A 14,131-nucleotide genomic window follows, 5' to 3' on the forward strand; every position below is an offset into this window, starting at 1 on the left:
TTCATAACAAATAATTTTAGTAAAATAAAATATAACAAATAATAATTTTTTATTATCTAACCCGGGCAACATGGGAAAATACGCTAGTAAATAAAAACTAAATATTTCTAAGGTCAAGGGTTAAACTTGTGTTTAAGAGAATTTGTGGCATTTAACTTTATCCTTTACAAATTCTGCTAAAAAAATATTTGAAATTTACTTGTCGTATTATATATTTATAATCAAATTAAATTTTATATTTGAAATTTACTTGTCGTATTATATATTTATAATCAAATTAAATTTTTTAAATAGTAATGAAACGAATCGTTTTTAAGTGTTATTTTGAAGAGAATTTCATTGAGAAAAAAAAAAAAAAGCATTCTTTGGACAAGAAGAGAGTGTTACATGAGGGTTTAGATAAATTTTGATTCTAATTATAGAATGAAGTATAAAAAATAGGATAGAAATTGATACCGTGGGAGACTAAAATAGTGAAACGTATGCATTATAGAATGAAGTATTAACTATTAAGGACTAACTCATTGCTGAATAGAATCGATGACTTGTGATTGATGAATATCTATTAATTAATACGATGATGATATTAAGCACAAACTCTGTGTATGATATTTTAAGCATGTAAATGGAACACAAAATTTCAAATTATTTTTTATTTTGGGTAACATGAAAATTATATTTGGGGAGTTTTGAATAATTTTAATTAAGGTAGTGGCCAATTTAAATGGGAATTCACTCTTCTTTTTTTTTTTTCTTTTCAATTTTGTAATTACATGTGTTTCAAGTTATCTAAATCCGCATAAACATCTCTTAGTAGAGAAATAGTAGTAGAAAGTTGTAAACAAAATATTTGTGAGATTAGTGAGAATCTTCATAAGCTTGGTTGGTAGTAGACAAAGTTGTTATTTCCTAATTATAGTATTATTATGATGTAGACCGATAAACATTCATGTAATAAACTAACCTTCTAAAAAAGATTGTTTGTTAATCGTAAGACTTTTTCTTAATAATAATAATAAAAAAAAAAGTTGATTAAGACTTTAAACACAAGATTAGTTTTCCTCCTTGCCCTTCGGATGCAACTCTATTTTGTAGCCCTTACATGAAGACTTTTTCTCTAAAACAAAAAAAAAACAAACTTTCGTGTCATTCATCACTCTTTCATCGCCAATAACTTCTGTCAAAATTCAATTTCCAACCAAATCACCAACAGAATTACATTGTCACCATATTATTTTTCCAAGTCAAATTACAATTTTTAATCATCTAATTAATAACTCTTTGATTCATTCCTTCCACAGCAACCAAACAAACATTAAACTAAAATTATAACCTTAAAACAAATATTCAAATCATAAGACACATACATTTGTTATTGTCAAAAGTGATTAATTTGAAAGAACCCATTAAGAAGGGTATGTGTTATGTGTTTTCATCTTTCATTTAGATCATAATCAGTCTCGAACGCGATGCAAGCTACACCGTTATCACAGAGAACATCAGAAGAACCATTACCAACAAAAACAGCACAAAGCACAGTCACATGCATCTACCAAGCCAGCATTGCAAACCAATGGAGAAACATATATGTCTTATGGTGCAAAAGTCTCATTAACCACACATTAAACCTCAAAATCGATAGCATAAGAGGCGAACAGTTTCTTCACAGTATCAAAATTGAAGTTAAACCATGGTTTCATTGGAACAAAAAAGGTTGCAAGTCATTCGAAGTTGACGGTAATCATATCGATGTCTATTGGGATCTACGATCGGCTAAATTCGCTGGTGGTTGTCCTGAGCCTTCTAGCGATTACTATGTCACGTTAGTTTGCGATGACGAGGTTATTTTGTTGTTGGGTGATTACAAGAAAAAGGCTTATAAGAGAATGAAAATGAAACCAACACTTGTTGAAGCTACATTATTGGTTAAAAGAGAGAATGTTTTTGCAAAGAAAAGTTTTTCAATAAAGGCTAAATTTGATGAGAAGAGAAAAGAGAGTGATATTGTTGTTGAAAGTTCAACTGTTGGTAATAAAGATCCTGAAATGTGGATTAGTATTGATGGAATTGTTTTGATTCATGTTAAGAATTTGCAGTGGAAATTTAGAGGGAATCAAACTGTTATGGTTAATAAACAACCTGTGCAAGTGTTTTATGATGTTCATGATTGGTTGTTTAGTGTTTCTGGATCTGGGCCTGGGCCTGGTGTTTTTATCTTCAAACCTGGGCCCACTGAAGTTGAGATTGATGATAAAGGTGTTGAAGGTTGTGAAAGTGATGATGGTAGTGCTACTAGTGGTTATTACTCAACTAAAAGTTATACTCCTTTTGAGTCTTCCCTTGTACTTTGTGCCTATAAACTTGAGTAATAAGTTTAAGTTATAAGGCTAAGAGAAGAGACCAATTAATGTTTATATGATAGTGCGTGTGCGTGGGCGGAAACTCTGGTTTTAAATTGCGGTTGCGGTTATGCTGAGAATTTTTCCTTATAATGTGGTTGGGATGTTGTTGCAGAGACCTCAAATGTCTTTATATTGCAGGATGCAACTTAAAATCATGGTGGCAATAGTAGAGACATTGTATAGTTCTATTTTGTTTTACTATTCTTTTTTGAGTCTAATGGATATGAGCTATATTGGTTTTGAAAGTGAATTGGAAGATCTTGTTGATGCTTGCTTATTCAATTTTTATGGTATCCTATGTTTCATCAATTTTGACTCTTTGTTCTAATTTTCAAAGCATGAACTAGTAATGGAGTCATATTGTTTTATGTTTCAAAGGATGTGTATGCAACAAACAATAGTTTAGTATCCAATAAAACTTAGCCCTTGGATCCATCATTTTGGTTGTCAAAAAAAAATCTATGTTACTTGATTTTCTTTCAATCAGATATTCATGCATTTAATATCCTAATCAAGTTCCTTATTTAAAAATCACATGAAACAAAGGATCTTTACATTATGGAAATGGATTCCCTACTAACAATGCTAAGGATCTATATTCAAGAAACAGACTTTGTTGCTGTTAGCAATTACGGCAATCAATGACTTTGGCGGTTGATTAAGATCAGACAAGTCAGATTTTGAGTTCTCAATATTTTATAGTCAAGATGTGAACCGTCTAATCTCTATCCATTAACTTAGATGAATTGACTCCAATAACAATAGGAAATTCCAACTGTAGAGAATTCGAGTTCCTATACCGGTTAACTCAAAATAGGGTTTTGAAATCCACAATTCAAAAATAGTACAATAAATTTTAAATAATATATAAGAGTGTATAACTAGCTAAATCATTTATAAATAAATGAATATACATGCATAAGTTGAAAATTGGAGAAGTATTGTCCAAAACACAAGGACTAGGATAAAATCAATGAATGAAATAGTATATGATATCATGGTTTCCAAGGTGGTGGTGGAGGTGGATTTTGTGGCCCAAATGGTGGAATAGCTTCAAAAATTGTATTAATATCAACACCACTAGTACCTTCAATACTTGTTAAGGAAATTAAAGCAGCTACTAATCCTGCATTACCAGCTAAAGTTGGTTCAGTATAGTTGTAATTAGTCCTTGAATCATGGAATTGGTCAAAATTATTTGGTCCTCCAACCATTGCTCCTGTAATGTTGTGAGGATTTCTGTTATCTGTGTCGCGCCACTTCCAACCACCAGTGCATGAGTAATGCTTGTGATCATTTGGAGTTGATGCACCTCTATGATGAACATGTCTTGGAAATTTATTGCCATATCCTACTATGTAGCTCATATTCATTGGATTTTTACCCATTATGTATTCAATCTGCTTCATGATGGAAATATAGAAAAGGACATTATTTTCGTTAAGAGAACGAATGATTTTTGTACAAGACAAATTTTTCGACAACTTTATAGGTGGTTAATGAATATATCAGATGCCGAAACTCATTAATCATCAATATTACTTCATAACCAAAAATTTGGACATGAATTTCTCTAAGTACTTTTAGATTTGAACAACTAAAATTATGGTTAATCGCTCCAAAATTGTGGTTAGTGAAGTTACGATCACAGTTAATGAGTTTAACGACCTAATATATTTTTTAACCATCTACTCAACGTAATTAATCGCTTATTTGAACTACATTAACCACTTAAAAAAGTTCTCGCAAAAGTTTTAGCAAAAGTTGTCTAAATTTAGTTGTTCAAACAGTACCTGAGAGGTTGCAAATGCCTTCAGAACAGATCTTGAAACGTAATTAGGACCACAATTCCATCCAGGAACACCTTTGGCTTCCATATAATCAGCAAAAAGAGATGCCAAAAATGCAGCATTGACAGCATATTGAAGAGATTGTGGTCTTCCATGGTTCAATTGTATCAATCCTCCTGCAAATTTTCATGTCAACATGCATCTTATGATCCTATTGAAACTTCACGATCATAACTTTTTGAATGAAAAAACAACTCAAAAATATAACATGTTAACTAATACTCCCTCTGATCCTTTTTATAAGAGACACTTCACCTTTCTAGATTCATTGAATAATTAATGTATCTGGTCTATAGATCATGTATATTAATTATTTAATAAATCTAGAAAAGTGAAGTGTCTCTTGTAAAAAGGACCGGAAGGAGTAATTATTTTGAATTACCTCTAGTCCAGTTAAAGACCTTGAATTGTTGAAGATAAGAGCACATGGTAAGACTAGTAACATTATGGTACATACTAAGCATTTCCTCATAAGGGTAACCAGGACTAAGAAACATCCTAAACCTTGTCAACAACAACATAGCAGCAGGTAACTTATTATCCCAGCTCAGAACACTCAAATCAGGAATCATATAAAATGCATTGGAATGCTTAGGCACATTAGGATCAGTTGCCAATGAAATGTAGGTACTATTTCCAGTTGCATAAAACAACCAAGCACCACCCCACATGTACTCATCAAAGTAACCAGATGAGTTATAAAAAGGTTCGATGTTAGGCTTTCCGCGACTATATGTCGATCTTTTACCAAAGTCTCGTGCAAATGCAAAGACCGTTTCAGCTCCCTTGAGTAGTTTTTTGGAATATGTGGTGTCGTCTTGGAATACTATGGATGCTGCTGCTAATGCTGCTGCCATTTCTCCCGCAAGATCAGGTCCTTCGAATATAGTTGTCGTTGGGCGTGGATAGTCCATGTCTTCTGGTTTTTGCCAACAGTAATGATCATCTGGTGTTTTAGAACCATTTAGAGATCCACCAACCTAACATAAAATGAAAATGCATTGCACTAATTAGCATTCAAATTTATAGAATGTGCTATATAATGTTTCTATCGGAGTTTGTTTTAGGCCTCACTCGCTCTTAGACCGACCAGAAGGTGGCACGAATTAAGAAATACTACATAAGATTTGTTGAATTATACCACAAGAAAGATATATAGAACATAAAAAAGTTATGCATGCATGATTTAGGCCTGGTTGAATTGACTTATTTGAATTTATCTACTGATTTAAACACTTGTGAGATTGTTTGTGAAAGTTTATGAAAACAGCTTACGATATGTCCATAAATTGTTTTATGCTTATTTTCGTAAGCTTTCGAAGATAGTTTAAGAAAACTGCTAATATGAAATCAGCCTAACATTATTTTATATTTTGTTATATAAATAGCTTATAGTTAAGCACTTAGTAGTATATCATCAACACTAATGCTAATTAAGTAATTTTATCAAAATATAATCTTCTATGTAACACAACATTGAACATTGATCACTAAATGTTTCACCCCTTTTTTAAGGGTAGAATAAAATGTATAGAAACAAAAATTAACTTACCTGAGCATAAATTTTGTTGATTTTGGAAGCAGAACTGTTGAAGGTTAAAAGCAAGTAATCAGTACCCCACCTAATGAGTTCTCTAGCATGATCATACTCATTAATTGCCATGTATTTTTGCTTATATTCAAGCACACTCCAACTTAGCATTGTCATAGCAAAAGACATTGGAAAATGGAACTTTATATTGTCTCCTGCATCATAATAACCACCAACAAGTCCTTTTTTATCATCAGTAGTGTCTTTTCCATCTTGTAATCCTGAGTTTCCTCTCCATGGAATGCCATTGCTCTTTGGTAATTCCCCGGCTTCACAAATCAAAGGTAAATATATTACAGGTATCATAACAAAAATATTTGTCCTTAATTTTTCACTTGATAATTCAAATTATTTTTAAATGTATTAGTACGTACATTTTTAAACATATGATGATGCAACTATTATCTTATTAAAAGCTAGTTATTATTATGCATATACTTAATAGTTAATTGTATAATTGAGTTGAGACAAAAAATTATTATTGTCTATAAGACCTAACTCAACTGTCAATGTCGATGTTGCTAGATTGGACACCATCACTCAGAAACATATAGAACACCAAGATTTAGTATGCTAGCTGGCCCAATTATTGGCCCACTTTACATGACCACTCTTTCTAGAAGTAATTAGAATGGGGGAGAAGAAGAGTTAGTGGGCATTTTATGAGAATAAATATGTTATAAAAGGGAGAGAAGGGTAGTGAGTAAATTATTCAGAAAGTTGATAAGAGTTTGTTTAGAAGATATATTTCTCAAGTCTAAGAAGTACGGATGTTAATTGTTATGTTAGTTTTTTAACGATTTGTCAGAACTTGAATCTTGCACCTTCAATTTCTTTTAACCCTTAGTTCAATCTCACCCCTTTTGCAACTCTGATTTAGTCTTTATACTTTTCTTTTCTATCTTTCATCATTATAGAGCTTGACTCATCAAATTTCCATAAATGATAAATAATTTCCTTTATTAAAATTCCGGAGTGCTATGAAACTCACGGTTATGTGTGTGAATTTCTAGTACTATCCTTCTAAAAATTATATATACTATGTAAGAATGTACTTCTAGAGATAAAATATGAAACAATATGTGTAGTATTAAAAATAGAGATAAAATATGGATGTTTGCAAAAAACAATAACTAAAAGATTATAATCTAAAATAAGAATGGAATGAAAAACGGGTTGCAGCATGTAGTTAATTTAGGTGTCATTTGGCAAGTTGTGGTAACAAATGAACAAACAGAACCATTCAAATTCAAATACTAGCGACACAAATGCCGTCTGGTTGATATCATATATATTTTTTTTTTGAAAAAGTCAAGAACTATGTGTGGAATGAAACTTTTTTTTTTTTGAATGAAGAATGAAACTTAATTAGAACAAGTTCAAAGCAACTTGTTGGAATGAAATGACGTTAAATATCATTTGACAATAATAAAAATGTAAAAATAATTAGTGTCTTGATCATATTAGTTCAAAAATATAAAGAAAAATTATGAAAAGGATTGTCAACTATATTTCAATTTATTAATCAACGCTCTAAATTATTACTACTTAGATAGAGTCTAATAGTGTCATGTAAATTCAGCTCAATCCGCAGGAATATTACATTATACATGCAGAGTTGGAGTTCGAATCTCGAACACCTACTTATTTACCTTAAGGGTGGACTTTCTAGCCACTAAACTGCTTTATAAAAAAATATAATAATACTAATAATAAGACACATAATAAGTGTTACATAGCACAATTTGAGAGGTTCGAATTCGAACCTCGGATTTTTGCCTTTATGACACATGTTAGTATCAAGACCTTTATATAAATATATGTGTTATGTTTGACAGAGCTTAAGAAAGTAATTTATTTTTTGGTGTAAAAAAAAAGTAATTTATAATAAGTGCTTAATTAAATAAGTGTTCCAAACACACAACCAAATAGGTTTATCTCACTTCAAAAAGCTATAGTAGATAATATTTTGAGATTTGAGATAATATGCAGATGCAGATAGCTAGTTAAAATAAGTTTTTCTTGGGCTTATTGAATCTGCCTTTGGAAGAAGTTGACGGACAAAAGGGGACAACAAATGCTTCTGTCCATTAGAAAAAAATGCCTTTTGTAAGAAAACAAATTTGAATCTTTCAAGAGAACAATTACAGGATATCATATTTATATATTTTTTATTGGGTTATATATTTTAAATTATTAGTAACATCTATTAACTAAAAACTCACATTTCATAAGTCATAACCAGCAAAAAACATGCCTATTCAAATGCATATGCTATGAAATATGAATGCAATATTTTAAGGATCTTATATCGTCATATATTTAGTCTATAATCATCTAATAAATCAAATAATAAAATCATTAGAGAAAAGGTAAAATAAGACCAATAAATTAGAACAAAAATAATGCATATACTATGTTAATTTGCATAATGATAATGAGATGGTAGAAGAAAATACATACATTTCTGAGCATTGAAGAAGAGTAACGCTTTATGGAGGGCAAGAGTGTAATTATCAGGTGGTATAGGTCGAGAATGATGTTTGGGCAAATTCTTTGCAACTATGATGGGAAGCCCAATTACACAAAATCCCACAAAGATTATACCAAAAATCCATTTCAATGCCTTGTAACTCAACTTCATGCATCCAATATCCACATACTTAGTTTTCTTCTTAGTAATTGGCCTTTCAAGAATCCAACTTTGTACCGTCGAATCCATTGTGTCGCTTGCCGGACTGAGCAGCGCCGCCCTGTCCCATTGATCTCCTATGCGGCTCGTCTCATAGTCGGACGCCACTTCATTACTATTTGTCAACTCAAATGATCCTCCCCATTGATTCCTTGAATGCATAATGAGTAATTAACTCAAATATATTATCTTTGATGATATGACGCGAGTATTCTTTGCATCAATTTTGATAATTCCCCTTTCCTAGTGACAATTTTTCGATATACTTTTATTACCTCTTCCGACCGAACTTCAGATTAATTGAGATTCATTTCTCCATGTGCAAATTAAATCTCACTCGAATCAAAGATGACTACTAGATATTATGTGTGATGTGAGGGTATGGAATGAGGATTGAGGTTTTAGAAGAGATGAGAGAAATTGGTGCAAATTTGATGTTGGAATTTTTGAGAGGTTCTTTGTGTCTACATGTATATATATACAAAGAACCAATTAATTAATTAATTAATTAATTGATTATGACACTATTATAAAGTTTGTGTTGCGACTTTTGAAAAGTGTGATACTTGGCATTGTAGTATTTTTTGAGTCACATATAGATCCAATGTACCCGTTCAGCAACACACATCATCGCCGACCATTACAAAAAACTCAATTTAATTTGCACATAATAACAGTCAAACTCATTTTAATTTGATCCGAATAAAACTTAATTTGCCACTGCATATATTATACATTGTGGTTAGCTACAAAATTGTGAGTTCGAATTCAAGGTACACCTTGGAAATATTTTTACTAAAGGAAAATAAAGATTACATATGCTTACCATGTATTTTGGCATAGAATTCCCTTTTTTTTTTTTCCAAACCAAATTTCTTTTATTTATTTATTAGTTTCCATTGACATGGAGATTTCTATCCTAAGCTTTTTTCTTATCAAGCTATTGTTTCTTGGATTTTTATCATATATAGTATAGTAACTTAATACATAATTGGATTTTTATTATAGTAGTTACTTTCTACCGTTTGAGGTGCATTAATAATTACTTAATGCTAATTATGGTAACAATTATATGCAACGTATAATTATTTCAATTTTTTTTGTTTCCTCTCCTATTTCAATAAAAAGAGTATGAAAATTCAAAATTCAACCAATGAATAAAAAGGATGGGATGAGTAGCTCAACTGGTTAAACTAGTTGAGCTGAGAGTTAAAGAGCAGAAGGTCCTGACCCAGGAGAAAAAAACTAACATAACATTGTATACTAACAACTAACGTTATTTATAAAAAAAAACCAATGAATAAAAAAAGTTTAACAAAAAACTATTCCACACAAAATTTAAACTCGAATTGTGGTTAACAATTCGTCATTAATTAGCTGTCTGTTGTGTGCAGCTAGAAATTCAAATGGTGTTTGTTAGTGTTTCAACAATATTCATGCATTTTACTTGCGTTGAATGGGCAGAACGGAACAGTACATTTGGCAAGGCTAAGGTGTTGTTTGTGGTGGTTGAGAGCTTCAGGCGCAGAGTGGAAAAGTACCTGCAAAAATGTTAGCATTTCGATGTGTGTACATTGAGAGCTTGAAATATGAGCGTATTTATAGATCAAGTCTTGCATATGCATGGGAACTGGCTCCACTACGTTAGTGGAATTGAGAATTGTATTGTCAAATGACTATTCTTGTACTATGTTGGATTGCTATCGGTTGAAGTCATATGCCCTCCAAGGACATGTATGTCTTGTACTAAAGAGTATTATCTTGGACCTAAAATATAATATATAATGGGCATTTGGTATAGTGAGCTTTAGTCTAGTTCCGAACACCCTCCAAGTTCTTGCTATGAAGATAGTAAAGATTTGAATCTCTTGGACTTAGGTTGAAGGAGATGACAGACATTTTTCTTGGATAAACTTGGGAAAAACAAATCTCTTAGACTATGTTTGGATTTATGGAATATAATGGAGCGAAACGGAATGGAATATGATAGAATCGAATGGAACGGAATAGATTGGAGCATTAATTTCATTCCATTGTTTGAATATTTTATAATGTGATGGAATATTATTTCACTCTTTTTTTTTTGGTAAAGAAATATTATTTCACTCTATTGTTTGGAAAATAGACGGAATGAAATAAATTATAAATATTTTATTCCAATTCTATCCTATTTAAAATCAAGATTACATAAAAATAAAAGTAAAAAATTTTACAATAAAAACATATAATCTTCTATTCTCATATTTAAATAATACTAAATAATACTAGTATATAACGTCAGACCAAATAATGTATATTTAATTTTCATTTTATTTTTATGTTTGAAGCAATTTTGATTTTTGTTTACTTTATAATAATGAAATAGTAGTATCACATTGTTTCTTTGTCACGACGACTCACGAGCATAAACCATCGCCGAAGAAGGTTTTGGCAACAAAAATAATAATAAGAAGGTCGATGGAGAGTTGTAGAATATACAGACTGAAGAAGAAACAAACGATAGAAGAAGAGGGAAGAAAGAAAGCTTTATGAAATAGAAAAATAAGGACAAAATTGTATTTGTATTACTAATTTGTTTCATTCCATTGCATACACCCCAAATTGGGTGGAATGAAAAAAATGGTTGAATGGGTGGTATTGGATGGAATGGATTCCATCACACACCATTCCATTCATATTTTACAAACTCAAACAATGGAATCTAACATTATTCCACTCCATTCCATTCCACAATTTTCCATCAATCCAAACATAGTCTTAAGGACGAAATGTCATTTGTTATGAATATATATCTTAAATAAAATAGAAAATGAATAAGTAAAGTGATGAGAACATGGGTTATAAGGATGAAATGTCCCTTGACATGTTCCATTGTGGGATGCTTTCATCCTCACGACTATTTGTTATGTCCAGGAACTCTTGGCTTTCCCCTTTTCATCATCATAACAGATGTCATGTGAAGTGAGATCCTCTTTATTCGAGAAAAGTTAAGCCATCAGGGGACTCTTATTGATGATTGGGATTTGTTTGCAACGAGGTTATCCTTTACGCTAGACTGAGGAAACGTGAGAAAATTTTCCATCGTTGTTTGTTGGAGAAAGAAGTCAATGTTGATTGTCTAGGCTCGAAGAGAACGTCAAACTCCGATAGTTCCACAAACCATTTTATCATGCGGCTAGCGAGATCCGATCTAAACAAAACTAGCTTGAGGGATTGGTTTGTTCTACCACTATGGCGTGGGCTAGAAAATACCTCAAAAGTTTTCTACCAGCCATCATTAGTGTCAGGGCAATTTTTTCAATCTTCTGGTATCTTTTGTGCTTAAATGGTAGTTGAGAAGGTTTGCAATTTTTTTTTGGTTTATAACTCTCTGGTTTCTAAGGGAAAGGAGCCCTAATAGTCCAGAGTTCGGCCGCGAGATAAGTAAAGTCTGGCCAAGAAATTGTTCCACCCAGAAATCGAACCCGGGTTCTCCCGAAATCCGTCATTTTTGGTGAAATTCATTAACTACTTGAGCCCAATAACTTGGTTGAGAAGGTTTGTAATTTTGATATTGTAAAAAATTGCAATTGAGAGTTGTAATCACTCCTTATAAAGATTAGAGATGTAGTAATAAATTATTATTGAGTTGATTTTGCTTTGTTTTATTATTTTGTGAAAATTCTATTTACTCTTACTTGTTGCGTTGCAATTTTTCCGGTTACTTTCCTAACAAAAAATAACACAATTTTCTAGTAGTGATGAATTTGAATAGTATGGTAGATATCGTATGTTCGATCATCAGCTCTATTGTAAACAAAAAAACAAATAACACAATTTTTTTACTACAACTATTTTGGTTAATATTCGTAAACTTTGTTAGAAGATTCTATAATAAGAGAGGAAGAAAATAGTTAGATTGTCAATAGATTGAATTAATTAATGACATTCAACAGTTTCAACTTCTTTCTTTCTTTCTTTTTTTTTTTTTTTTTGTAAAAAAACAAAACAATTATACTTATCTTTTTTAATCTTAGATGCCACCAACACAGTGAAACTCACACAAATTTGAGTCCGTTTGAATTTAGCTTATTTTCAAGCTTATGAAAAATTGTATCTTTATAAGCCTTTTCTCATAAACTACCCTGAAAATTTATAATATTGCTTAAAAACTTATTTTATTTGTATAAGCTATTTCGCATAAACTCAAAAATAAATCAATCCAAACATGTCATTTGTAGTATCAGATTCGAATTTGGACCACAGTGTTCAACCTAACCATTTCAATTTTATTTATTTTATGTTTTTACAACTTCAATTGTTATTTTTATTTGTTTGTCCAAATTATCCTCAATCAAAAATATGTTAAAAAATGGAATTAATTTTTGTGGTTATTTTTTTAAAAAACTACAAGATAGCTAAACCCTAATGATGATAAGGATAGTAATAATGAATCAAATTTATGAAACCAAACAGTGAAACACAACGGCATCATCAAGAGCATTCTCACAAAATGCATTTTCCCGCACAAAAATCTCAACACAAACACTGAGAACAAAATAGCACCACCAATGGAACCTTCCAAATCCAACAACACTGAAACAGAAGAAGAAACCATAGCTTTCAACAGAAAAAGAGCACGCCGCGTTAGCTTCGCCGACAATGAAATCACCTCCGTCCACATCTTCCGTCCCGACGACGACCATTCCTCCTCCTCCTCCGAGATCCCCGCCGAAACACTAGATATATTCCGTCAACTTGTCGCAGAAAGCGACGATGAGGAACCCGACCGCCGCCGTAACTCTACTGACGGTGAGGGTGAAGCGGTTGATCATAGAAACTCCTTTCTGCAACCAATTGGTTCTCCTTCTCCTGGTGGAAGCAGTATCAACGCTGATGACGACACTGATGGTGAGTTATTATAACCCTAATGACCTAATTTCATGTAGTAGCTAATTGTTCGAATTTCAATTGCTATTGTTTTTGTTTTTTTTTAATTTTTTACAAATTTGATTTTTCAGATGACGAATTTGGTGGTCCTGTGTCGATGGATTTCATCAAACCGGGACGGTTATCGGATTCTGGTGTCTCCGACGACATCACGATGGACTCAACTGCTTTTTCGATGCATTACCGGAGTCTAGCACGATCGGATTCAGGGGATCTGAAGACGCCGACTAGGTTTGAAGCGACGGTGAGCACACCTGGTCTAAGCAGTGCTACTCCGGGGAGTTTCATGGAACTCACTGATCGTGAAAAGAGAGTGCCTCAGTCACCGGTGGTGGCGAGTGCCAGCGAGGACTCAGATGCCATGAGCATTGAAGGGGAACAGCCAAAAACCTATGATTATGTAAGACTCTCTCCTGGGTTGGTTGCAATTTTGGCACAGGGAAGCAAGGATTTGGATGGTGTTTCCCCATTAGGTTCAAAAGCTACGCATCCACCAATTGCAGTTGCTTTTGGGTCTTCGACCAAGGTTGAAAATCTTTTTAGGCTATTTGCTTACAGCAGTTTTCTCAGTTGACTTGTTTTTTGTATGCTTCAAAGTTCATTTTCTTTTATTTCAGATGTTAGGGTCCCTTTTAGTTAGTTGCGTATAGTTATTGTAATGTATGGA

The 14,131-nt window shown here is 32.2% G+C and overlaps 3 protein-coding genes across 9 annotated transcripts in view; 2 read left to right on the forward strand and 1 right to left on the reverse strand.

Annotated features, from left to right (window-relative positions):
* The first annotated feature begins 1,436 nt into the window (after positions 1-1,436).
* Positions 1,437-2,432, forward strand: LOC123909655. Its single transcript, XM_045960529.1, has one exon. The coding sequence runs from the start codon at positions 1,470-1,472 to the stop codon at positions 2,367-2,369; it is 900 nt and encodes a 299-aa protein (XP_045816485.1). The 5' UTR covers positions 1,437-1,469; the 3' UTR covers positions 2,370-2,432.
* Positions 2,433-3,397: 965 nt separating this feature from the next.
* LOC123910843 (endoglucanase 12-like) lies at positions 3,398-8,697 on the reverse strand. Its single transcript, XM_045962118.1, has 5 exons — positions 8,307-8,697; positions 5,805-6,112; positions 4,635-5,232; positions 4,196-4,368; positions 3,398-3,802 (listed from the first exon to the last, which is right to left on the reverse strand). The coding sequence occupies exons 1-5, from the start codon at positions 8,695-8,697 to the stop codon at positions 3,398-3,400; spliced, it is 1,875 nt and encodes a 624-aa protein (XP_045818074.1).
* Positions 8,698-12,950: 4,253 nt separating this feature from the next.
* LOC123905660 overlaps positions 12,951-14,131 on the forward strand; it is a 35,203-nt gene continuing 34,022 nt past the window's right edge. For 3 of the 7 annotated variants that reach the window (XM_045955351.1, XM_045955350.1, XM_045955353.1), the window contains exons 1-2: positions 12,965-13,425; positions 13,536-13,990. In XM_045955351.1, coding sequence (XP_045811307.1) covers positions 13,086-13,425; positions 13,536-13,990 — 795 coding nt within the window. In that variant the 5' untranslated portion in view covers positions 12,965-13,085. Of the gene's footprint in view, positions 13,426-13,535; positions 13,991-14,131 lie in introns of all 7 variants that reach the window. The other 4 variants (XM_045955352.1, XM_045955355.1, XM_045955354.1 and 1 more) reach the window with 3 other exon arrangements.

The sequence above is a fragment of the Trifolium pratense genome, linkage group LG2 (genome assembly GCF_020283565.1).
Source record: "Trifolium pratense cultivar HEN17-A07 linkage group LG2, ARS_RC_1.1, whole genome shotgun sequence".
In the NCBI taxonomy this organism is placed as follows: domain Eukaryota; kingdom Viridiplantae; phylum Streptophyta; class Magnoliopsida; order Fabales; family Fabaceae; genus Trifolium; species Trifolium pratense.

Bases quoted from the DNA above. Each gene is read 5' to 3' on its own strand.
- LOC123909655 (XM_045960529.1), top strand. From the start codon at position 1,470: ATGCAAGCTACACCGTTATCACAGAGAACATCAGAAGAACCATTACCA.
- LOC123910843 (XM_045962118.1), bottom strand. From the start codon at position 8,697: ATGCATTCAAGGAATCAATGGGGAGGATCATTTGAGTTGACAAATAGT. The intron at 6,113-8,306 runs GTATGTATTTTC...TGATTTGTGAAG, and splicing joins CTTCTTCAATGCTCAGAAAT to CCGGGGAATTACCAAAGAGC. The intron at 5,233-5,804 runs GTAAGTTAATTT...ATTTTATGTTAG, and splicing joins TCAACAAAATTTATGCTCAG to GTTGGTGGATCTCTAAATGG.